This window comes from Crocodylus siamensis, chromosome 10 (assembly GCF_052110815.1).
Source record: "Crocodylus siamensis isolate JL-2025a chromosome 10, ASM5211081v1, whole genome shotgun sequence".
Classification (NCBI taxonomy): Eukaryota; Metazoa; Chordata; order Crocodylia; family Crocodylidae; genus Crocodylus; species Crocodylus siamensis.
Genome location: NC_143404.1, coordinates 27,372,418 through 27,397,826, shown reverse-complemented (window position 1 = coordinate 27,397,826; position 25,409 = coordinate 27,372,418). Strand labels below are relative to the sequence as shown.

At 39.1% G+C, this 25,409-nt stretch overlaps 1 protein-coding gene across 8 annotated transcripts in view; it reads right to left on the bottom strand.

The window, feature by feature from the left end:
- TENM2 (teneurin transmembrane protein 2) overlaps positions 1 to 25,409 on the bottom strand; it is a 1,200,689-nt gene that overhangs the window by 84,575 nt on the left and 1,090,705 nt on the right. For all 8 annotated transcript variants that reach the window (XM_090064279.1, XM_090064280.1, XM_090064278.1 and 5 more), the window contains one exon: positions 3,628 to 3,774. In XM_090064279.1, coding sequence (XP_089920405.1) covers positions 3,628 to 3,774 — 147 coding nt within the window. The remainder of the gene's footprint in view (positions 1 to 3,627; positions 3,775 to 25,409) is intronic.

Here is a 25,409-nt window from a genome sequence, read left to right as displayed (position 1 = left end):
AAATGCATTTATGAGAAAGGTTATACGTATCCTAATAATGGACTCTGTATAGCAACGTAGATAGAGCCAATAAATAGTGAATATCTCCTCAAACCCTCTTCTGGAAAAGTTCTATAGAATTTAATACGGATAAAGCTAATGGAGAGAAAATATCTTCTGATTTAAGCACCAGACGAGGGCTCCAGGGATATGGTTCTTTTTGCCACAAATTCCTTGCACAACCTCGAGTCATGTGGTGTGTACTTTCTAAAACAGGAAGACTTTCCATGGTGCCAGCTACACATAGTTAGCACCAAACTGTCACAAGAATCCAGATCACATTTAGTCAGCTCAGTGTTGTTTCTGGATTCTCAAAATCACTCAGCACCTAAAAGGGGCTGCTGGATGCAAAACAATCCTGAAATATCTGGCCCCAGTTGTGGGTACTGTGTCTTTCCAGCCCTAATATCTCTAGGGGTATGGATAGGCAAATACTTGGTGCTGTAAGTGCTGTATCATTTTGAGGAGCTACAAAACTGTATTGGTAGGAGGGGCAGACAGATATGCAGATCCCGTCTCGAGCACTATGTAGTCACCATGAAGGCATTAGTGGCATACAGTCTGGCCAAACAGCAATAGGGGGTTGTTCTGCCCTCCTAACCTCTCCCACAAGGAGCCTGCTACTTGCCAGGATGCTTAGTGAGCAAAGCTGGAGTTCCAGCCTGAGACTGGGAATGGGACTGGGACTGGTAGCTGTACTCACCACAGGTGGGCCTGGTCTCAGTATCATGCTCAGTGACAACTGCAGCCCACCTGGGAGCAGGCTGCTAATGAGTGCCAGGCCAGGGTCACAGGGGATCAGCCCCTTTGACAGTCTGGCTCCAGCTGGGTAGCAGCTCTGTTCACCTCAAGCAAGCCTGGTACAGGTCCTGTATTCACTGACAGCCTAGTTCTGTGCAGGGCAGGGGGAGGGCGCAGGCCAGTGAGGGAGGAGGCAGTGGCTGTGTACTCTCCTTCCCGCTTCTTGGAGCACAGGGAGGGGGAAGAGCAGAGTGCAGTGAGATATCGGGGAGTAAGAACACCATTAAAGTGCTATGGTGCAATGCACAGATGCCACAAAATTCAGCACTACACAGAAGTTCTTGCTTCATCTAGGAACATTTCTGCAGCGCTTCTGCCATTTTGTGCACATCTGTCTTCTCCTTTACAAGGATGTTTGCATCGCTACAAAAATAAGTCTGTCCATGACCTAGCTATCAGTACCACATCTGCAAAATGCAAATAATATTACCCTTCTTCCACTGGCTCTGTTGACTATATGGAATGTGAGCTCTTTATGACACGGATTGATTCTTCTTGTACAATGTGAACCTGACCTTGAGTTTTACCTACCTTAAAAGTTTCATCAATGTCTAAATACAGACTTATATAGATATGCATAGCCTTATAGGTAGTTAACCTTCCTTATACAATTCTATTTCAGGGAAATAATGATAATTCTATATGATGGTTAAAAGAAGCCTGCAATAGTTTACAATGTTTATCATATATTATTGGAATTAGGGCTAATTGGCACTTATGAAATAGGAAAGCTCTCTTTAAACAAAGGCTTTCATGTTTCTGTCCTCTTATAGCGGATAGCACAGTTCATTATAATCTATTACAACTGGGGACAAATGGAAGAGACAGAAAACACATGAATTTAGACAATATTTGTATAGATAGCCTATGCATGGAAATGATAAGAAGCCAGATGGTTTATAGGTCTCATTTACAGGACGTCTACACCTTTTCCCCTTTGGCCGTGAGTCTGATGAACTAAAAAATCACACTTCTTGCTTGATAGTGATGATTAATATTATATACCTGTCATTAAACTTCTGCATTTTATACATCCTTTTTGCCTTCTGTCAGCAAAGTCTTTGAGGCTTGTAATTTTTTAACTGGGATGAACCGTTGAATGCCCTACAACTGTATTTTAAGAGGAGAATACTATCTAAATTAAATAAGTAGTATATCAAGAAACGCTATTTCCTATATGAAAACATTCCCTTAATCATTTTAAGAGCTTTCCCCTCAATATTATTACCAATATTTTAAAATTTTTTGGCCTATATTTGCCACATACTCACTTTTAATTTTTTTCATTAATAGCTATCAATCCTGCTACAAAAGTCTTGAACATAGCTCCTTTTTAATTTATTAAAGATCATTAGTAGCATTACAAGGTTTTGTATTTTTGGCTGTTCAGTCATGTGGGAGGTTAGTTACTACCTGTAGGCCTTAGTTGTATAGTTTGGCAGTTAAAATAAGGTTTGAATCAATCTTTACGATGAAATAGCAATCATTACAGTTGGATTCAGATCTCAGCTATAACAAATGATGCTCTTATTTGTGTATTTGCTAAAGGCTCTTCTGTAGTATTTGATTACAGAATTTCTCCCCAAAGAACAGATTTTCAAAAGATTTCAGTTTTTCATTTTAGTTTGAGGACTTTTGAAAGTCCGGTCTAAAAGGATTGAAAAAATTCCAGGTTTGGTTGATGTTTAATCAAAAAACCCGTGTTTGATTCAGGGGTTAAAAACAATTTCTGTAGCTAAAAATATGAATTAGGCATCTAAACAATGAACATTGACTTAGGCATCTAAACACATCTGAAAACAATGGTGTTTCGAAAACAACACAAAGCATTTTCTTTTCAGCTATGCACTGGAAGAAATATTTCATCAGCTAACAATGGATGTAAGCTTTACAATAACTGAGGACCAAAGAGAAGTACAGGACTTGCAAGGAAGAGGCTACATGAGCTATTTTGTTTATAATGAATGTCAGAAGAAAGAAAAGTAGTTGAAAAGATTTCTGGCAAGAGGCGGTAATAAAACAAGAAAGTTATTTCAGGCAAAACAAGACCGAGACGCCTCATTTAGAAATTCCTGTTGTACAGCTTTAGCCCAGCGCCCCTCACTCTGAATTGGACGGTTCAGGACAACAAGACATGCTGCAACCCTCCTTGAAAACCAGCACAGAACAAATCCTACGTTTAACGAGAGTTTGCCTGAGTAAGGAAAGAATGAAAACTGAATGAGGACCTCAGGCTCTAACCCCATATACGTATGTTTGTTCAGCACAGTTGATCCAGCCCCTTTAAGCTCTTTACGTGAGCTGTGAAATATGACAGCAAGCTGCAGTGACTCATATGGGCTTTGTATATGACAGCATGACCCTGGCCCCTAGCACAAAGGTGAAAACATGTTGCCAAATACCCTGCTAAATCAGCTGCTCTGCTCGTGCACTTATGCATAGTAAGTGATTTTATAATTCACAGGTGGCAAGAGCCCGCGTATATGAGGGCAAAAAGGCACTCTAAGACTCTGGGCCATATTTATCTCTGGCATAAACTCCATCGGCTTCAGTAAGGTTTATAGTCGGGATGACCTGAGCCCTTTGTTTTCGAACGCAGGCTGTTCAGGTCACGCCATCTTTCTGCAAGGACATAGCTTTCTCCATCTCATTTGTTTCAAAAGAAATGTAACAACAACATTTGACAATAGTGTGAGAGAGGGTCTTTCTGTAGTAAAATGACTCGTGACAAAAGTGCATATAACCCTCTGTTCTTTAGGGACTGGGAATTGGAAGACTTTTGCTCACCTCCCTCATTATCCTTGTTATCAGCACAGGAGGTTTCCATGGCAACATTGCATCCAGGCCCTCTCCAGCCGGTCTGGCAGACACACTGCCAGCTGTTCTGACCGAGTGTGCATCTCCCATTGCCATTGCACAAATCAGGGCAGCCATCTGGTTGAAGAAACAAAGAAGATAAGTACAAGAAACACTGATTCACACTAAGAGTCTACACTCGAGGAAGGTGAAATAGTACCACTGTGCACACAAAAAGCTTAACTCTGGCTGGTGGGACAAATGCCCGCCCGGATGCAGGAAGCGTCTGGTGGTAGGAAAGGTGGGAAATGATACTTAAATTCACATTTCTCTCCCTCTTGTTAAAAAAAGATGAATCCTAGTGTCAGTTTCCTCCTAAATTCAAGGATCTTGCCTTAATTGTTATGCAAAGAACTGGCAGTTTGCTGACACTGGATTAAATCCTATTTCTTGCCCTTGACATTAATGGCTTTTCAAACAAGGGTTACAACATGCCCTGTGTCTTTTTCTTAGTACTATATCGAATTCTCCAGAACTTCTCTTTACACAAAGTGGGAATAGAAACAATGTGCAGTAACACTGTTTTGAAAGTCTTCTTCCTTAGCAGTCGCTTTGAAATGGAACCTTTTAAGGACCCAGCTACTTCCGACTAAGGCTACTTAGGATTCAGCATGTAACATGTTCTGAAAGGTATGTCCGCACGCTTACCTCACAAATGATGGATATTTTTGACTGACTATAGTCAGAATCATATTACTTGGAGTACAGCTGAATTGGGACAGAAATATTTTTACTGCTAGGCTGCCTATCTGTCCTGAAAAAGAAAGCCTGAATAATGGGCCAACTTGTCCTGCCACTCAACTTCCTGTAGGTCTCAGTAGGAGGAATTGGATCTGTCTGAATAATCATCTAGATCAGAGGGACAGAAACAAATTCCCTTCCCTGAGCAGAATGAAAGAATAGGAATGGATAGCTAGCAATAAAGGGGGAAGCCTAGGTGACCCTACACACGCAGACACGTCACATCTGATCCACATTAATCCACCTCATTTGAGCGTGTAGGTGAGAAGTCTGGAGATTCAATTGAACAAATTTTTCTAGGATATTACATATAGGTTGATGGGAGAGAACAGAAGAGATATACTGAGGCTCCACACTGGAAATATATAAACTGATCTTGATATGGGATGCAAACCGGACCATTGTGTTTCAAACCTTCTCACTAGTGTCTGAAATGAACTTTTGCTATCTATATAACTGCCACAGACCACTGAGTACTCACTTCTGGTATTCAATCTTATTGCTGTAGGAACTGGGCAGGAAGTTTTACCCCCCACAAAGTTTTGCAGGGTAAATGGGGGTTCCCTCACCTTCCTCTGGGACATCATTTACTGACCGTTGTTAGAGGTGAGACCTGAAGGGATCAATGTTTGGTCTGGTAGGGCAAATCACATTTCTTGTATATATTACTTCTAATTACAGTAAAACAATCCTGGTAGACAATGTGATTAAGGGATACCTTTCTGAAGTGCTCCTCACAGTAAGTGTGGAAAGTCTTGATGGGAGTGGACTAGGCGGCTACTATCACATCGTCTTCTTTGGCAAACTATACTCTCAGCCTGAAGGTAGCCTTGCCCTTTGCTTTACAGTAGCACTCCCTGTGCTATTTGGGAGGCTGTGTGTGGAGCAGCATGTATTAGACCTCTTTGTATGTCCCACACTGACCCTAAGCTGTGGCTGTTAATAAACCAATTATTCCAATTTCATATCCCCAATATCACAAGGACACAGTGAAATTAGCTAATTACCCAAGCACAGTGTTGTAGGCTGTTCCTTTATTAGAAAACAGCGAGGGATGCTGTGATGGAAATATCCTGAAAGAAAAAAAGAAAATTACCATTTCTGATTCTGGGCAAAACCTCTCAGAGCAGGGCCATAATGACTGTACATCACCTTTGTGCCTCTTAGACTCTGGAGGTGGCTGGGGATGGGTACAGCCCCTGCTGGAAGCTCTAGTAACTCCAAGAGGAGCTGCAATTCATGCTGCCTACAACAGCTCCTCATGGAGCTGCCCAAAAGAGCTGGAATTCCAAGCCCTTACCTCCCTTGCCCTCCCACCCCCTGCGATACGCCTGGCTTTGACAGTAGGGCTGTGCACTGACATTTATGACATGGGTACTGCCCTGGTGATGTGACGTGCCGGCTTCGTGGCTCTTGTATATTCAGAAAGCTGACATACACCAGAAAACCTAGAATCTCTACAGAAAATCACGGGCGATGCTCTGCACGATTCAGGGTACCCATGCTCCTGTTGGTTTCAGTGGAAGGGGACAGTCTCATTTCTTTTTAGCTGTGTTTATTTTTGCATCTTTCTTTTATATATATGTGTGTATATATATATATATATATATATATATATATATATATATTTTCCCAAATGAACAGAGAACTTGTAAAAGACCATGGATTGTGAGCCCTGGAGGATGAAGTCCCTTGCCTACTGACCGAAAAGATACATTTCAGGCAATACCATAAAAGGTTCTTCACATTGTTTGAACCCATGTCTCTTCTAGTAGTGAACAAGGCACTTCTGTACACATTGTCAATTAACTGAAGTGTGATTAGCAATGTGATCGTGCATTCTCTATGAATAGACCAAGGCCATCCAACTCATTCTGCACAGCCAAACTATCAACAGATAGCTGTAAACAAGCCCTACAAGTTTCCTGCCAGTGCTGGAGTTATACATTTAAAGTACGCAATTCCCCTTTTGCTTGAAAGAAAGGTTATTTTTGCATTATAGTTCTTAGCTATAAAATGTTGCCAGCACTCTGCACCTGGTGAAACATATTTTGAAAGCATTTTATTTTATCTTTGTGGCTTGTCATGTTGTTTGAATGACCAAAATGATAATGCATCAAGGGAAGCATCATGCTGTAGGACAAATGATTTGTTTTAAATGTAAAATGAACATTAATTGTGAATATACACTCAGGCTTTGCTTTATATGGGGAAACTGAAGAGAGATAAACAGATCACAGTAGCAGGTTTGCTCCACAACATATGAGTAAGATGAAAACATGAACAGTAGGGAGCCAGCAAAATCTCTGAAAAGTTTTAGGTGCAGCTGGGAATTAATGGACATGACTTTGCTTTTAGCTTGAAGAGTGAAGGAAGCAACACTAGTGCGGGCATGATGTTGCTAGGAAACACTATGCCACCACAGATGAGTTCATTCAATTTGTGCCCTTCCAAGGAGAGACTTTGTGTTCCAGTAACATAAAAATCAGATTTCATTTAAAAAAAGAAAAAAGCAGAAGAAAGAAAAAGAAAAGGAAAAGGAGGGTGGAGGGTGGAAAGAAGCGTTAAAAGCTTGCACTTGATTAGGCCACAAAATGACATAATTATTTCTGGCATTTTTCTTTTAAAAAGCTGTTAAAATGATGGATATATTTAGTTTTTGAAAAATAGTTTTAAGAGCATAGACAAGTAATGGATACTTCAGATTTTTACTAAAATGTACAAAAAGACATTTAAAAGAGATCTTCAAATAATGTTTGCATGATGCTGAATCATTATAGTCTGTTAGGCAAAAAAGGTACTAAGAGCCCCTTTACACAATAGACTAAAATATCTTCATTGTGATCTGTGAAATAATAAGCTTTCTGAAAAGATTTTCTACACAATGTTTGTAGAAAATACTTTTACCCAGAACCCAAAATACCTGTTTTTAAAAATCTGAAATTCTGAACAGGGATTTGTGTAATGACTGAAACACAGAAGCTGTCACTCAGTGTTTGTACCTGGCTAGCAGGTATTGACACATTTTGGTAAGCTGGTTTAAGAATAGAAATCAGCCCTTGCACAGTTAAATAATATTAAGATTCTAACACATAGCAAGGTCCCAATATTGGCAAATGCTCACTACAGGACATGGTACTTTCTTCAATAAGAGCACTCCTGACTGATAGTAAATGCTTTCTAGATGGTATCACAAGTAATGCTTACCCAGCTTTAGATACATTGAGTTGTATATTATCGCTGAGTACTGAAATCAGTGAGGCTACTCAAGGCGCAGGGCACTCAGTGAGAGTAAGGTTTTCAGAATCTAGCCCTCAAACCTAATTCATCAGCGTGAAGATCTCATAGTACAGAAATGTGCTCTTCACATTGAAAAGACAGGTAGATATTCCTAGTGTGTAGAATTGTTTTACTCATATTTTCTCTTATGCTTAATAGAAAATCTTTAAAAAGTGAGATTAAAAGGATAAAGTACTTGTTTAAAGTGCCAGATTGACAGCTCTGGAATCTGACAGCTTATTTATCCACAGAATAGACACAGCATGGGCATCAGCAATGCAAACTTCTCACATTTCTCCAACAGTGCATCTCAATGTGACCCGCAGAGGCTGCTGCTAGGGGTGAGATGTTAGCTCAGCCTCCGTTTTTTTTTTTTTTAGTCCTGGACTTGCTTACAAGAATATTAAAAGTGGATGTGTGCGTATGTGTCTGCGGGTAGATGGGCCGGGGGAATGAGACATTATTTAATAGCCCTGTATTAGGGAAAAAGTTTCCTTTCTTACAGTTAAGAATATGAAGAAATGCTCCACCATTTTGACTATGTAGTAGTATAAATAGTTGGCTATGGTTGTAATAAGAATGGTATAAAAATAAGAGAAGATTGAAAAATCCAAACCAAGTGCATCCTAGAAAATATTCAAGCACCCCCCATTATAGGCAGGCAGACACACACTACAGACAGAGTGCATCTATACATTAAATTAATGTGCCTGAAATATCTCTGGCACAGTTTGCTCCAGAGTTTATTGCTCCTAGGTGCCGTGTTTACATGTGAGCCCAGGACCATAGCATGCTGAGCTGTGGCTGGCAGTGGGCCCAGGGGATCAGCTTGGCCTGCTCTGACCCAGCTCACTGTGCTGCGGAGGGGCTGGCTGGGGCACAAGAGTGCTTCAGTGCAGGTCTAGCTTGCAGGCATCCTGTGTAATGTAGCACCCATGTACCCTAGCCAGCCCCATCAGTGTCTACATGTGCACTGTGGTGCACTAAATAACACTACTGCACGACAGAACTTGTATTTACACGTACTATCCTATGGCAGCATTTATTAGTTTACTGCAGCTTAATAGGGCTGCATATATAGAAGTCGAGGCTTTACTGTGGAGCTAATTAGTCAGTTCCACAGCAAATGTCTCATGTATACATGCCCCTACACACATATCAGTGGAAAGGGAACACTGAGAAATGCTGGTAAAGAAAAAGAGAAAGCAAGAACAGGACATCTCTGATGGATATTAGGGATAGATGCAAACTATTCTATTTTTCAAGGGTGGGATTCTCAAGGATGACACATCATAAATTGCTCAGGGAAAAATAAAATCTTAGTATTCTTCTAATTCTGACATAAGAATTTGGGGGTCAGTATTTCTTAGCGTCTGATTTTATTTTCTTTCTAGCTGTGTAAGGGTTTACCATAGGACCTATCACAAAAGTATTCAGGTGCATTTCAGTGTGTTGGCACAGCAAGTACCTTACAGAACTTCATGGAGTCTTCCGCTTTCCTCTGAATAGCAGGGGCTCTGAAATGTTAAACTGCCTCATACTCAAAAAGGCCATGGTATATGTACCACGTGCACAGTGGCAAGTTGTAGCAAAATGCTGAATTCTGTGGGCATTATTAAATACTCAAGGACAGCTTTGGACTCTTTGAATTCTTCTGATAAGTAATTCAATGAATATATATCACTGGCCAGGCATATTTTTTTTTCCTTGGATGTTCATATTGTTTGTTAGTGAATTTGAGTTTTTCAGGTATGTCTTCCAGGTTAGTTGGAATATACATGTGACAATACCACATGAGAAACTAGTTGTATTCACTATACATGGAATGATGGCCAAAAAAAAAGCAGTTCAATGCTTAATAACCTAAATAATACGCTAACTGTGCTATAAATAGGGTGATAATACAATTTTTCCATGGACAGTCCTATTTTAAACTCCTGTCCTGTATGTCCCACTGATTTCATCAAATGAATGCTTTTGTCTTGTTCTTAGAAACCTCAGAAAACAAATGAGCAAGGCAAGCCGCTCAATTAGAAAGGTTCTTTTGCTCCAGTTTGACTCTTCTGCTGAAGCTTTGGAATCAGTTACTCCTATTTCCTATATGTTGTTGTTATGATCAAACATGTATATTGCCACCATGCTTGGATGCATATCAGCTGAAAACACCATTTTTTAAGCAGAATAGAAAATAAATTTCCTGTCCCCAAAAGATTACAATCCAAGAGACAAAATATGCTTCTAGGGTTTTTTTGCTTTGCACAGCCCACAGTACATTGGGGCCACAGTCCACTGGGGGATTATGAGCTACTTCAGCAATATGAGTAATATACAAAATAATTATTTACAATAATAATTGATGGATAAGGAAAACTAGCAGTGGGGATACTCTGTCCCTATGCCAAAGGTCTGTATAAGTTCAATGCTCCATTTAAATCTCATGCAAGGCCATTTTGAAGACTGATATAGTACATAATAGCCTGTAGACATGGGTGAAATTAGAGATCATTTTGATCTCTGTGATGATAATTCTCCAGTGCAGTCTGGACTATTATTTTATATGCTTATTTTCAAGAAAAGGTTATCCTTGGTTCTGTTTAAGTGTCAGTGTCCACTTATACGTTATATTTACAGTGAAAATATGTTGGAGATAATAAATTATGAGGTTCATGCCACCTTTAAACTAAGTAGTAACAGTGGCTCAGTAAATTAATTTGATAGATCTTACTACACCTTGGCACTCTAGGAAATATCTGGACCCAATTTTTGATGAATAATAAAACAGTTTTTTCAGCTTATCACCCACATACAAAATATGTAAGAGTATTCTTTGGCATTAGCTACTTTTAAACTTACTTTTAAACTACTGAAACTGACAACCATATATCGTTTTGTTGTGAAGAAGTCAAAGTCCAAATTCATGCTGTCTACCTCACTTGGTTTTTTGATCTGAACCTTGATTCTATCTATAATCAGCAGCACTCACTGCTATGATGGGGCCAGCCACCTTGGAAAGAAAGGAAGCATCCCAGGAATGTCAAAGTCCGAAAAATCCTCCCCAAGTAGGCAGTGTTTGCTCATTTGTTTGCTCTTTTCCAAATTTTCTAAGTTTAAAATAAAAAAAAAATAAGGCTTGCTTATTAAAGAGGAATAAAGGGAATGGAAGATATGGAGGGGGGAAAAGGGATGATGGATGGAGTTATGAGCAGGAAAATCTGCCATCTAGTTCCCTCATTACTATAATACTGGGAAAACTCAAAATTATCAGTAAATTTATCCTCCCAGCACCCCTCCCATTTTATAAGTGGAAAACTGAGGAAGAGAACTTAGACCTCCAACCCCTAGTTCAGCAGCAAATTATGGTTGCCTTTTCTGAGGAACCTAGGATTCCTAGAGGATAGAAGGGATTTCCTGTGCTTCTTCATGGTCTATCCATAACTTGGAGCAAAACTCCTTTAGTCATTGCAGTCCAATATAAATTATCTAGGCCTTCATCCAGAGCCCACTTACAGTCAGTGGGAGCCTTTCCATTGGCTTTTATTAGCATTAGATTAAGCCTTCAATCTTTACTCCTTGCCAAGACAGTACTATCTACTATAATACATTGGATTATATGCAAGTCTAGTTTCAGATCACTCACATGATGGGCTTTATACCACTCCCAATATAACAAAAACTCTGTTTTCAAATTTGCAATCTGACCTAACAAACCTATAATGCTGACTGCAAACTTCTGAGTTTAAGCACAGCAACAATGTGTGTAAAATCAGGTATCTCCATAGTCCAACTTCCCTCTAAAAATTACATAAAATATCAAACCCATTACAACTGGTACATATGTAACTAATAATATGGAAAAATGGTTGTTTCTAAAGAATATATATCAAGCAAAGCAGTAAAAGTAATTCCCTATTTAATTTGTCTTATGGAGGACAATAATATTGTTTCTATACTTTGTGATGATTTCTTCTGTGAGCTACTGATATTCCTGGGGCTGTCTAGAAAATTATGAATGAGGTACCTTGGAGAACGGAAATCAGAGGAGTTTGATTTATCATTTGTTTTTGACTATCTAATTCCTGGGCCTACCAGGTCTAGTTAAAGCCACAGGAGCGGCATAAAAATACAAATGACATAAAGCAGGGATATAGGGAGAGACTCCTTACTTACTGCACAGATAGTGTTTATCTGTTAAACTGAAATCAGGACCACAATTAGTACCAAAATTTGCTTTTTACGCTACAGATTCTGAAAAGCTATTGACTGCACTAAACATTTCTCTCACACAGAAGTCAACTAAAGAGACAAAAATAAACAAACACTGTGCTAGTACATAAGGATGTAAAAGTAAAACAGGTTTGAAAATCATACTGGCTAGTCAATTTTCATTGCTCCAACTGACAGAAAAGGAAAGGGCAAGAAAGAACTATCAATAATCCTGAATACTGATTTCCCTCTGCCCCCTTACTCATAGTACAAGCAATTATGATGTTACGCAAATTTTCCTAAATTGCCCAGGGGAAGCATAGGAATAATAGAGTTTTCTTCCAATCTTTTTCTATCTATTTCTATATACAATATAACTGTCTAATCTCTCATTCTATGATGGTGATAATACAATACTTGCCACAGAACTGAGAGTTCAGAGTTGTGATTGTGTTTAATAGAGGTATATTAAAACCTCAGCAGAGGGTCAATTGTTGACACAAAAAACTGCCAGAGTCTTAAATGCAGGTTTTTATTGGAATACATGCAAGTAGCCCTTACCATACCTTTCTGGAATGGAGGAATACATGAAAGAAACAGGAAAAAAAGAAAAAGAAGAAAGTTTACATAACAGCATAAACTATATAAATCTGAGGTGGAAGAAAAACCCTCCTAGGTCCAGAGCACACCTTCCTGTTAATGTGAGATTGTTTCTGTGAGTTCGATCTTCAGTTATTTGTTGCATTTCATTTTAAATGACTAAAGCTGTAGAGTGCCTTTGCTAGGTTATTCCAATCATAGCGCCTACCTATCACAACTAGAGCACTATTCCACACTGGCACTTAGTGGCTATTGGAATGACTCCTTGGGGCTGCTGGCACCTGGGCATGAATTATAGTGGCTCTAAATTGTCCTGAGACAGATCTGGTTTCAGGGTCAAGGATAGCAATAACTGTCTTTATTCCAGGGTCAGGTCTTGCCCTGAGTACAGTGTGAATTTGAGCCTTATAAAAAAAAGAGTAGACAGTATTATTCTTTGGTACATATTCTTCTCAAAACCACTATTTCTATCTTTTAGCAGTGTTCAGAGGTGTCGCTTGTAGAGGGAGAACTAGGTGACATGAGACAAGTAAGAAGAGCTAAGGATGAGGAGGGAAAGAAGATGGATGTAAGATGCAATGAACAGAGTTTATATTTTTCAGCCACTGCCAGGACAGAAATGGTGCTGGAGTTGCCAAGCATTAGGGTGGTCAACCTCAGGTCAAGAAGGAGACACAGGGCCCAATTGCAGTCCTGTTTACAACACAGCATCCACTGAGATTTTTTTCATACTAAGGCTGGATTCCAAGACTTGGTCTGGACCAAATCTCTAGAGCACCTGGGTTTTGTGAGGTTCCTAGAACAAGAGGATGACACGAATACATAACTGGTGGACTGCTTGCATTTCTACTCTTACCAAAATCTTAGGTTTCCCCCTCCTCCGCTACATTAGTGGAGATTTTGTGAAGATGCTTGTTTTTGTATGGATTGAATAAGTTATGATGTACTATTTTATGCATGTTGGTATGAATAATACTGTAGGGATAAATATTGGGCATACTCGCTCCTCTCTTGCACATACTAAAAATCAGCCTGGAGCTGAAAAACAAGAGATGTAGTTCAACCCAAGAAGAATGTGTTCAATGGATGCTCTGCTGATGGAATTGTACAGCTAAATATGTGACTGTATTACAGAAATATTTTAAACCACTCATATTCATCATAGAAAACCACTGCACTTGGTGGGCAACTACTGCTATTCTAAGGATAATAGTAACTCTAGAACAGCTGTGTTGGTTGTAGCCATGTTGGTTTAAGAACATGAGCAGACAAGATTCTTTGGGTAAATGTGATATCTCTTATTAGACGAACTCAATAGTTGTAAAACTTGTTCTTTGCAAGCTTTTGGGCACAAAAATCCTTCTTCAGGCACAGGGAGAGTCTGCTGGTGTTTCTTGTGCTCTCCGGGGTGGAATACAAGCCAATATGCAAAATACAGGTCTGTGAATATGTAAAGGTATGGCAGCGAGGATCAGAGGCCATGGAAGACAATAGGTGTGTTAAGGGTGGTTGTTAGTTCTCTGTAGATATGTATATTGGTCCCTGGATTTCTTGTATTGTATTTTATCATTTTGGATATTGCTCATAATGTTTAAAAAGGAAATGTTAGCGCTCGAGTGTTCAAGAGAGAGTCTGATGAAGGAATGATGATTATTGAATTAGTAATGGAAACTACATGAAGAATTGCTGCAATATAAAAAGAAAATCCTCATGAATCACACACCATTAGTTATGACACCATCCTTCCCTAGAACCTATACAGGAAATCCTCAAACAATTGCAACCCATACTAGAAGAAGACCCAGTTCTTAAAGAGATCTTTCCAGAACCATCCATCCTAGCCGAGCACCAAACCTTGCCAACCTCATCACCTGAAGCAAACTTCCTATGGCCTATAGCACACCAAATGGATCCAGACCATGTCAGGACAAGAAATGTAAAACCTGCTAACACATCTCCAGCACTCCTATAGTAATGACACCCCACAACAGAACCATCACATTTACTAGATCTCATACCTGCACCTCCAGAACTGTAATTTATCTCATCCAGTGCACTAAATGCCCTGATGGAAAATATGTAGGAGAAACCAAACAACAACTGCGTACTAGGGGTGTGCAAAGTGGGCCATATTCAGTTTGGATTCAATGATTTGATTAGTTGATTCAATCCCGATTCAATTCGGCTGAATCCAAATATGAAAATTCAATGCTGCAGCCATAGACACAGCTTCAAATGTTTTTTTCTGCATACTTCAAGGTACCAGGTGTGGCTTGTGAATGCTGAGATGGTGGGACAGATGGAAAGTCCCACAGGAGTGTGGCAGGGAGGGGTGGGGTGTACTCAGTGGCGGACCTGGAAGTACTTCCAATCCACTTCCGGGTCCACTGCTGAGTGTGTGGGGGATCCCCCCCACAAACCCCGTGTCTTGGTGATTGGCCACAGGGGGTCCCTAGGTGTCCCCCCCCAGATGCAGGAGGCACCAGTTGCTAAGCCAAGAAGGTGGGGTGGAAGGGGGGGGGGTCCCCAGCGTATTCTACAGCAGATCCAGAAGTGGACTGGAAGTGCTTCTGATCCACTTCTGGGTCTGCTGCTGAGCATGCTGGGGACCCCCCTGCACTCCCATGGTATGCTTCATCCACCCCACCATCTCAGCGTTCATGAGCCACCTGGTACCTTGACCTATGTAGAAAAAACACGTAAACTGTGTTTATGTCTGAATCATTGAATCTCTCTGAATTTCTCAGAATTAATTCAGCGAGATTAAAGAGTCTCCTAATTTGATTTGGATTCAGAGATTTGGGCACCAAATAGGCTGAATCTCCACCAAATCGAATCAGTGACAAAAGCTTTGCACAGGCCTACTGTGTACCAGAATGAATGCACAGTGAAAATCTATACAAGACAAGAATACCCAATTACTTGTGGGGTCACACTCCTTAGAAGAAAACCAGTCTCTTTCAGATCTCTCAGTTGTAATCCTCAAAGGGAATTTACAAAACACCTTTTGTAGACGAGCCTATGAACTTCACTTCATAAATCTACTGGATACAAAAAATTATGGATAAAATATCTGCCTGACATCTGATAACCCCATGTAACCTCTCTACATTTTACCAGCTACATTCTATCACCAGGTCAACGTACCCCTTCCCCCCCACCACACACACCTACCTGTCTCACACCCATTGTCTCCCATAGCCTCTGATCCTCACTGCCATACATTTGCATTTTCATAGATCTGCATATTGCATACTGCAGGAGAGCACAGAAAACACCAGCAGACTTTCCCTATGCCTGAAGAAGGGTGGCTGTGCCCGAACAGGAAAGAACAATCACAAATAATTTTTTTCTAACTATTTAGTTGATCTAATTAAAGATATCACATCTACCAAAAGAACCTTGTCTATCTAGAACAGTTGTACAGTTTCTAAAGTTTGGGATTATGATCATGCAGGCTACAAGTAGGATATAAAATAGTGGCCTTTACAAAATATTAAAATTATACACTGTGCACTTTATAGTAAAATTCATATTTAACTTCCGATAAAATACACATGAAAGGCCTAGTAAAATTCTTAAATAAGGTATGTCTTTCACATTAATTTTATTGTATCAAAATTCATTTTAAAGATATTCTAGATTGAAATTATGCATATAAAACCAATACCATAGTCATACTTATATACTCATATATTCTAATAAGCTCTTTCATATCTGGATAAAGGACTGATAAAGTCTTTCTATGTAGAGTGCACCATTTTTTACAGTGGGACAAGATATCTCAAGCTGTATTTCATTGATGTCCTCTGTGAAAATAACATTTATTTTAAATATTTAGCAACAGTGCAACAATAAGTTGGCCCATTACTTAGGCAGAGAGTGCAGGTTTAGCAAACGAAAGTGTGATAGGCAAGACTTAAGCATGAGATCAAAATAGAGAATATATAATTCAAGGTTCAAATCTAATTAAAATGCAGTAACAAAAACCTATGTTAATTGCAATGTTATGGTTAAGCATTTAAAAAATTAAGAATTCATGAAAGTTAAGGAATTCAAAGTTATTGAATTCCCCAGCAACTGTAATTGAGGTTCCTTGCATATGTGCAGTTTTTTTTTTAATTACGGTTATATTATGATAATTATATGTCTAAATATATGTGGCAGGGTTATGGTTGTTGTGAGAACTGTAATTGAACTGTTTTGAATAATTATTTTATTGAACATGTGATGGTGAAAAGACTACATAAATAGGGGTGAACAAACCAAGATTTCAAACGTGTATTATTAACCAGGAACCTTCAAGAACTTGATACAAGTCAATTTCTAGCACCAGGTTTATCCAGGGTTATGTAACGCTGTGTCCTGTACAATCCTATGTGACCATTATAGAGAGGGAATGATGCGAGTAGAAACAAGGATCGGAGAGCACATAGCACTTCATATTTAATGTCATCACTGTGCCAGAGACAATGAAGTTTACTTTCTTGTATTCAGAATCTTTGAATTTAGAAATCAGATTCAGTTCCCTACAACTCACTGGAAATTAGTGAAACTCAGACCTGGTTTTACCTAGTTTTGACAAGGGAAACTATGAAAAAGGATTGAGTTTTCCATGGTTTCCAGCTAAGGGCATGTGGGGCTCAACAGATGGGCCAGGCCCAGTGAAATGTCTGCAGTATCTTTATTGCATTGTTTCAATAAAGCATGAAACCAGATGAATTCCAGGATTTACCTAGTTTGACATATCATTATGCAGGGTTCACATACACTCTACTTAGAAATGATTATTGCATTGCGTGCTCTTCAGATGGAGCACTCTAAGACAGGATGGTGTAGCATATACTAAAATCTGTACCTACTATCACAGCTCTTCTGTGACAGCAGCTGGTTCTTGTTCCAAACATTGGAAAGAGTAACAGAAAGTTGAATATAACAGAAAGCTGGTCATCGGCCTCATCATATGCCCAGTGAAGTAGAAGGCAGGATTATTATCCTACTGGGGACGCACCTAAGGACCCCTGCTCTACAGGCTCTACAAACACAGACTCTGCCTCTAAGATCCCATTGTTGTGAAAAATGTAGGTTTAGGCCTCATGAGAGCAGCTATGCTGTTGCTATCAAGCCAGCCCTCTGCACTCTCAGACCTCTCCACTCAATTGAAAACCCTCAGAGAGATGGAAGGCACACCCCACTCTCTCCTAACAACCTGGGTTGTCAGAGGAGTCTGCCTTCTTACAAATTATTTTTTCCCATGATGGGAGACACCATCCAATAGCAACTGTGCATTAATGTTTTAAGAAAACTCATTTTACAGGCCTTCAATTATTAGTTTTACTGCTCAGAAAATATTTTAATCTGCATTGTTACTGCATTGTTGGAACTCTCACTGAAGAGACAGAGAATGTAGCTGTCAAACTATGTTAGATTAGGCATACTCAGAGAAGTTAAATGCATAGATATGTTAAATGCAATCACATTAAAGTAACAAGGCATTGGCCTAAACCCACAAACCACAGGATATTCATAATTAAGCATGAAACACTATCTGTAATGTATCCTGTAGTGCCCAGACATTAAATCTGAATCTCTTGTTTTCTTAATCAGTTTCTCTGGCACTGACCCTATTTCCAATAATCTGTAACAATAATGCCATGACAGGAGGTGATAGTTTGGTTGACAATAATGTAATTTTTCAATCCTCCACCTTTTCAGTATTTTCAAAAAATGCTTAGAGAGAACCAATCAGGAAAAAAATGAGATAAAAGGAAAATAATTTTTTATTGATGGTGCAAAGCATGCGAGCTGACACTATGGATAATGTCTACAATGCAAGCATCATCCTGGCCACAGCATGGTTCTGACAGTTAGGTAGTGTGAGAAGCTTATGTTAGCTTCAGAGAGGCTCTAATTAAAAACCTGGTTTTGTTGTAAAATCTTTGCTAATCACTTAGTTCTGTTTGAAGGCTAACCATATATTTCTGGATGAGTTTCATTCATTTTGTGGAGGGACTTCTGCAAAGACCTTCATAGACCTTAAGTCCTGCATTTAAAGAGGCTGCAGTCCTCCCCAACTCAGGGCTACTAGCTATGTACTCTCACTTAACAAGGAAGACATTTTTATTTTGCTATTGAATGACGGAATTGAGGGCAGTGACGGGGTCCCTTGGGTCTGTTTCAGGACTCAGTTTTCATTTCCCCAAACTATCTACACCTCACCCACTGGAGCCCAAATATTTTAGGTACGAGTCAGTTCAATGCCTCTGTACATCACTGACATATCCACAAAAATATGTATATTAAAAGAAAAGGAAAGAAAATTTTGGCTGAGTAACAAGACTGCTTCTGGTGGAGAGATCTGGCAGGCTGTTGTTTTCAGGTAAGTAGTAGGAGTCCCACCACTTGCGACAGCATATGAAAAAGAGCAGTCCTGCATGGCCACTGTTACAAAGCAGGTCACGTAACTGTGTGCCTACCTCAGACTCCCACCGTTCAATACATAGTTCTAAGCACAAATGGTCAGCAACTTGTTTACGGGCATGTCAGCTGAGCAGCCTCTGGCAAGCGTCCAACATGACTCAAATTCATGCCTCTGGATCCTTGCAAGATGCCTTCCCCACTGCCGTTTTGCCTCTCACTGAGTTTACTGGAATGACTTTGATTTATATCAGATAAAGGTTTCATGGAACTCATTGCAACTGATCATATCAAGGTTAATTACATAAAACTTTAAAAATTTAATATTGCATTTACTCTTCAAAGAAGGGAAAATATTTTACAGTCCCTCCTAGAAGAGCAGGGATTATTAGCTCTGGTTTCTTTGGCCACACTGGATAAAATTTTGTGCTATATGCTGCACGCTGGTTGTCCACCTGGCTACAGTGATGCAATCCACAGGCTGCACATCACTGCACGTCACTGGCAGATAAACTGCTGCTACTGTATGGCCTTTCTGACCTATGACAGAATCATGAATAGCTGGTGGCACGCCTGACTGAGAAAACCAACATACCACTCAGGGAAGGGAGCTTCTCTTCTTCCTTCAAATATACACTAGTCTGACCAACATTGAAGAAAAGCACCTTGACTACTGACTGATTGGTGTCCTGATTGAATCTCAGTCATTATTGCCCACAATCAAGGCTCCTGTGTAAGTTTATAGAGGAGCTATCCAAAAGTTATTTCTGAATACATCTTGCAGAAGCTAGAGACCTAGTTCTCTGCCTTCTTTGCAGCCTTTGTCACTGTTGTGCCACCAGAAAGAGATGACAGGATCCGGTATGCTAAAACGACTGGATCTTTCCTGAAGAGGAGCACCTCAAGGGTCTGTATCTCCACCACTAGACCCTTGACTTGTGAAGTTCCACAAGGATCAATTATCTCACAAGCCATGTTAACACATAGATATAGCCACAAGATGGACTGGTCAGATGATATGGGCTTAAATGATAACAGTCTTCAGACAACACTGAGATCTGACTATGGTTTATTATAATTACTGCCAAGATGAGCTGATCTTGCACACAATGGCGGAATACTTTGATAAGATCAGGTCATGGATATAGAATAGCTGGATGAAGCTGAACCTGAGCAAGACAGAGACAGTGCTAGCGAGCATAGCAAAGTATTATGAAGAATCTGCAGCCATGATGTTCTTTCTTTTGGTGAAAGTACGTGCCCATCATTGGTAAATTCAGTTTATGACTTAAGTGTGCTCTTGGATTCCTCATCAAACTAAGCACTCACAGAACAGTATCCTGGAATAAAGCTTTATATCATCTCTGCTTGGCTAGGAGAGTCTTTTCTGTCTTGGCAGACAATGATCTAGCCTCAGTTACTCATGCCTTTGTCACCTCTTGGTTGGACCACAGAAATGCAAAATACTTGGGCATGAAGCCATTAGAGCTTTGGAAACTCCAGCCAGTCCCAAAACTGTAACCCAATTCCTCAGCAACACAGGCTACTGCAATCATATCAAGCCTGTTCTCCATTTTCTATTTGTTTTCCACAGAATTTTAAATAAAGTTCTAGGTCTCTGGCCTTATCTTTCAGGATCAGGATAATAAAGACCACCTATAGCTCTGGGATGAAGACTGGTCAAGTCTGCTCTAAGGCACAGGAGAACACTATATAGTAAGGGGAAAGTTTATCTGCACAGGAGACAGGGCTGGCTTTGGAGTCAATCAGAGACTGTGGAATGAACCAAGAAGCATCACAAGCCTCAACACTTTCTGCTCCAAGTACAAGACACATTTCTTGGATCTGCTTGCTCTTACATACACATAGTAATTTGTGTATCAGAAGACACACACCTATCAAACAGGGCACTCCATCAATCATGATTCTCACACTGGGGAGAGAACTATAGAAATGATAACATGTAACAGATGTTAGTCATTTTGCTTACTGAATTGCTGGAAGGTGCTTAGATATGGGACTGAGTACTGGATAACAGCCTATTTAGAATAGAATAGAATAGAATAGAATATGCTGTATGGTCTCCCTCCTAAGACAAAGACATACAAGGATATTTTAGGACACAATCTAGGGAGCTTTAGACTGTAAGCCTTCTGGGGCTACAGACTGTCATTTTCTCTGGGAACTATATATTTATTATTAATAACAATCAGGAAATACAGTCTATCTGCAGATACTTACATGCATGCATGCCAAAATGTTCCCTACTCCCTATGTCTTGTTCTGCATGAACATGGACCCCCATCTGTGTGTACCAGATGAATAAAGCATATATAAGGAGCATACTGGCCAGAATACAACTACATTTATGTTTTTCTTACCACCAACAGTCAAACACTTGGGAGTGAAAAATAATGCTGTGGGGAATCTGCCGCATAATTTGTACGGTGTTTTGGCATCCCTTCAGGATAAAAGGCGCTATAGGAATAAGATATCAGTATGAACTTGCTGCTGACCTTTTATGAATTTTAATATGTGGCTGTGCAGTGTGCTTTACAGACTGGTGTATGCAAACTTCTCTACTCCCCTGTAGGAAAATCAAATGAAGGGTCAAGGAAAATGAAAAAAAGAACTATAAGTTTTGCACCATGCTGGTTTAGAACAAAGGAAGCATTACCAACAACAAATGGCTATTTTTCAAATTTCATTTCCTTACAGCATTTTATGAATCCTGGGTTTTCATGAGGACTGAAGCCAGGTTATGAGCAGGCAACAACTCACTGATACTGAAAACAGGCAAACAAATGTGATATGTGTTTTACATTAATTATTTGGTGAAGCAGGAGTTCCTGGAGTGCACAATATTAGTATAACTATATTTTACATGTATCAAATTATGCCTGGAGCCTTAGCTCTTCCACATAGGAAGTGTGTGTATAAACTAGATTAAATAAACAAATTAGAAATCCTGAGCTGTCTGAACATTAGCATATGTAGGAAATGTTCAGCTGGATGGGTAACCAAGTATTTTGGAGACTGACCATGTACACAGTATTTTTTCTATATATAGACATTTCATTCTGCAGTGCAACATAAGGTTTCTTTTTACTATAGGTGTTGATCTTGTGAATAATGTTTGATCATTTCATTTAATTTTGCACTGCTTTGTATGTAACAGATGCAAAAGTTACTGATGAAGATCTATGGGAATAAATATTTTGTTTAGCAATACCACAGGTTAATCTCTCAACTGTGATTAATTCTGCACACGTGAGTGAACAAATTCTGCATGTGTGGGTGTAACATGACCTCTCCTATTCATGACCTCTCTGCATGCTTGCATGGAAAGGAAAAAAAGTTGACTTATCTGCTATTTAAATAATGAATAAATCTAAAATATTGATTTTGATCTGCTATGAAGCACCCCCTCCACACACACCTACCTCAAAGGGCTTGTTTAATCAATTTCTTGTACTAAATGGAAAAGGGAAGGGCTTTAAATTCTGTTTGCTTTTAAAATGTGTACGAGTAGAAAATCCATAGCTCCCTGCTCCCCTGCACTCACTCACAGAGGAACATGACCATTAATTCCCCAGATCAAATTCTCAGCTAGTTTTGTGCTTCAAGACAGAATGGTTTTAACTCTCCTGTTTCAAGCATGTGAAATAACCAGGTGTTCACCACTTGGCTTTTAACTTTATAACTCGGCATCTGAACTTAAAGTGTTTTTTGCAGTAAACTGGGATGTATAGTATGTGAGCAAATATAGCAGGAACCATTGCTAGGAACAGTTCCCAGGACCAAAAAACAGTCTGTAAACAAGCCAGAGGAGGGAGTAAAAGAGTAAAGAAACCTAGAAAATATTCCACTTGTGCTGTGATACATATACAAGATCGATAAATTATACTATTCCACTGCAGTTACTGATTCATCCTGATTTAATTTGAAAAGGTGCAGAGTTATATCTTTCCAAGACATTTACAAGAGGTTTTTAAAATGTCAAGAACTAAAGCAGAATTAACTAGTAAGAAACAGATGGGTGGACAATGAAAGGAATTTCCAATAATAATAAAAAAAGTCTGACCTTTCTCTATGACGCATCTAACTCAAATTTGCCACAATTCTCTACAATCTACCAAGTATTTCCAACCTTGAAAGTGCTCTGTTTCATAACACTTCTTACGAGTAGTTTATGGCATTTTAAGACATATTCCAGATAGACCACAGGGCAAATGTATTTTTATGACTTCCAGCCAGGTAATTAATGATGTTAGGCATGCACAAGAGAAAAGCCACATGAGCTTAGCGTATGAGTTCTTTGAACAGTTGGAATATTTCCCCTCATGCTCAGATCAAGTTACAATATGGCCCACTAATCCTGCCTGCTTTCAGTAGTTTTACTGGCTGCAGTCCTTTCCTTTACTTTTTGGGTACCGTTTAGCAGTTGTCACATTCGCAATATTTCAGTGCATGGTAGAAACACTTCTTAATTAATTGAGGCTCACACTCCTTTTGAGATATGGAAAAAGAACAGGAATTATTATGTCAACCTTTGAGAAATGTATGTGCTTTTGAAGTGGAGCTGGCAACTGTTTAACAGCACACCGTAACATTACAGCAGATCTAATTCAACCTGCAGTGGTGTGCGCCACGGTTCTTGCAACTGTAAATGATCAAGTTGCCACCAGCACTACATTCTGCAGCATATAAACGGTACTTGGTTGTCTTTCATCTGACCATGGATTTAATTGGTTTTTATGAATTCTATGACATCTTCACAGTGCCAAACAGGGAGGTCATAAAATGTGGCTGCAACTAGCCAAGCAAAGTGAATGTCTTTGCGGGCAGTTTCAGCATCTGAAGTAAATATATATTTAAGTATGCAGATTACTTATCCAATTGCTTGGAATAGCTTCTGCAAATGGTTATGGTCTGTTTGCAAAAATCCTTCTTAATCTGACTAATAAGACTATCACAGCTGTTTTATGAGCTAGCACGGTCTTTACAGTCAATGTACAAATCCATAAGCTATAGATATTTTAGTAAGAGTTTCGATATGCATAGTTGCTTTTCACTTTGAATTAAACAATTTATTAATTTTAATTATTTCCTCATCCTTGGCAAAATGATCAAGCCTGTATGAGGGACCAATAGAGGAAGAAACTAAAAGAAGTTTCCTTCAACAAACTAACACTCTTGAATTGTGTGAGTACAAAACCCTAGAATTCCTTAAAAAATCCAAACAAATCTTTGGTTGTCTTGTTATGACTTGGTCACACCCAAATGCTTTGCTTCTTATATTTTATAAAATAATTTGTTCCTGAAGGCCTAGAAGGCCAGGTTTTATCTTGGAGCCTTGGTCCATATCACACCACTGATTTTCAAGCAGAATTCTCTACTGATCTCAGTAGGGAGCTCTGCTTAAAAATCTATGGTACAATATAGATCCTTGCTTGTATACTTGAGGAAAAAAACAGTTTTATAATGAAAATGCTGATACAGTCCTGAGTACAGCAGGGTGAACAGCATGTCTATAATAAAGACGGAGGCACAAGGCACATTCTGAATTGAAAGGAGAGCTTATGCCCCAACCCCCACTCTTCATATATAAGTATCTCAATTTTAAAAGAGTCAGTGTTTCATATTTTAAAATGTCCAAGCACTAATCCCTTTAAAATTAGAGTATTAGCATCTTAAAGTTTTCATCATAACTAAAAATATAAACCCTGCTGAAAGAAAATGGACTTTAATTAATGAGAGTTATTTAATAGGACATGTTGCTCTGAATATGGGGGATTAAAAGATGAAAAAGAATGTGAAAAAAATCAGAATTTAATGAGCTGCTATCTTCATCTGATTTAAGTAAATCTCATCTGCTGTAGAAAGCATTAACAATTATGAGAGTCATTTAAGTGCATCTACACAGTTTGGTACCTGAGCGCTGTCCTTTATGAAATTAAATTCTGCTGCAAATGGATATAAACTACTGTTTGAAGTTAAGGGCTTTGGCTCACCCATTGATCTTTCTCCTTCAACACATAATCAAGCAAAATTATTATAAAATAAACTGACAAAAGGTTCTGAAGAAAAACCATAAACTGATAACCTTTGCCAGATGCCCTGGTTTGAATTAAGCAAATACTGCTTGCAAATCAGTTTAGATTTTTGATAGGGATTTCTTTTTCCTTTGAGCTTTGCAGCACTACATGCAGTCATAACACAAAAAGATTCGCTGGTCCAGAACCTGTTCTGTAAAAGTGTGAACCACAGAGGGTAAGAGTCTATCTGTTTTCATATGCCTATAGTACTTCAGAAAGCATCATTTGCCTGGAATTTTGCTGCCATAAACATTGCCATTTCAAATTTAAAAAACCTGGATTATAATAACCACATCCCTAAATACATACGTACCAGTATATATTTTTTCCTATTCCTTATGTACTACTCCTATTTGTATTTCTCAGAGTAGTCTC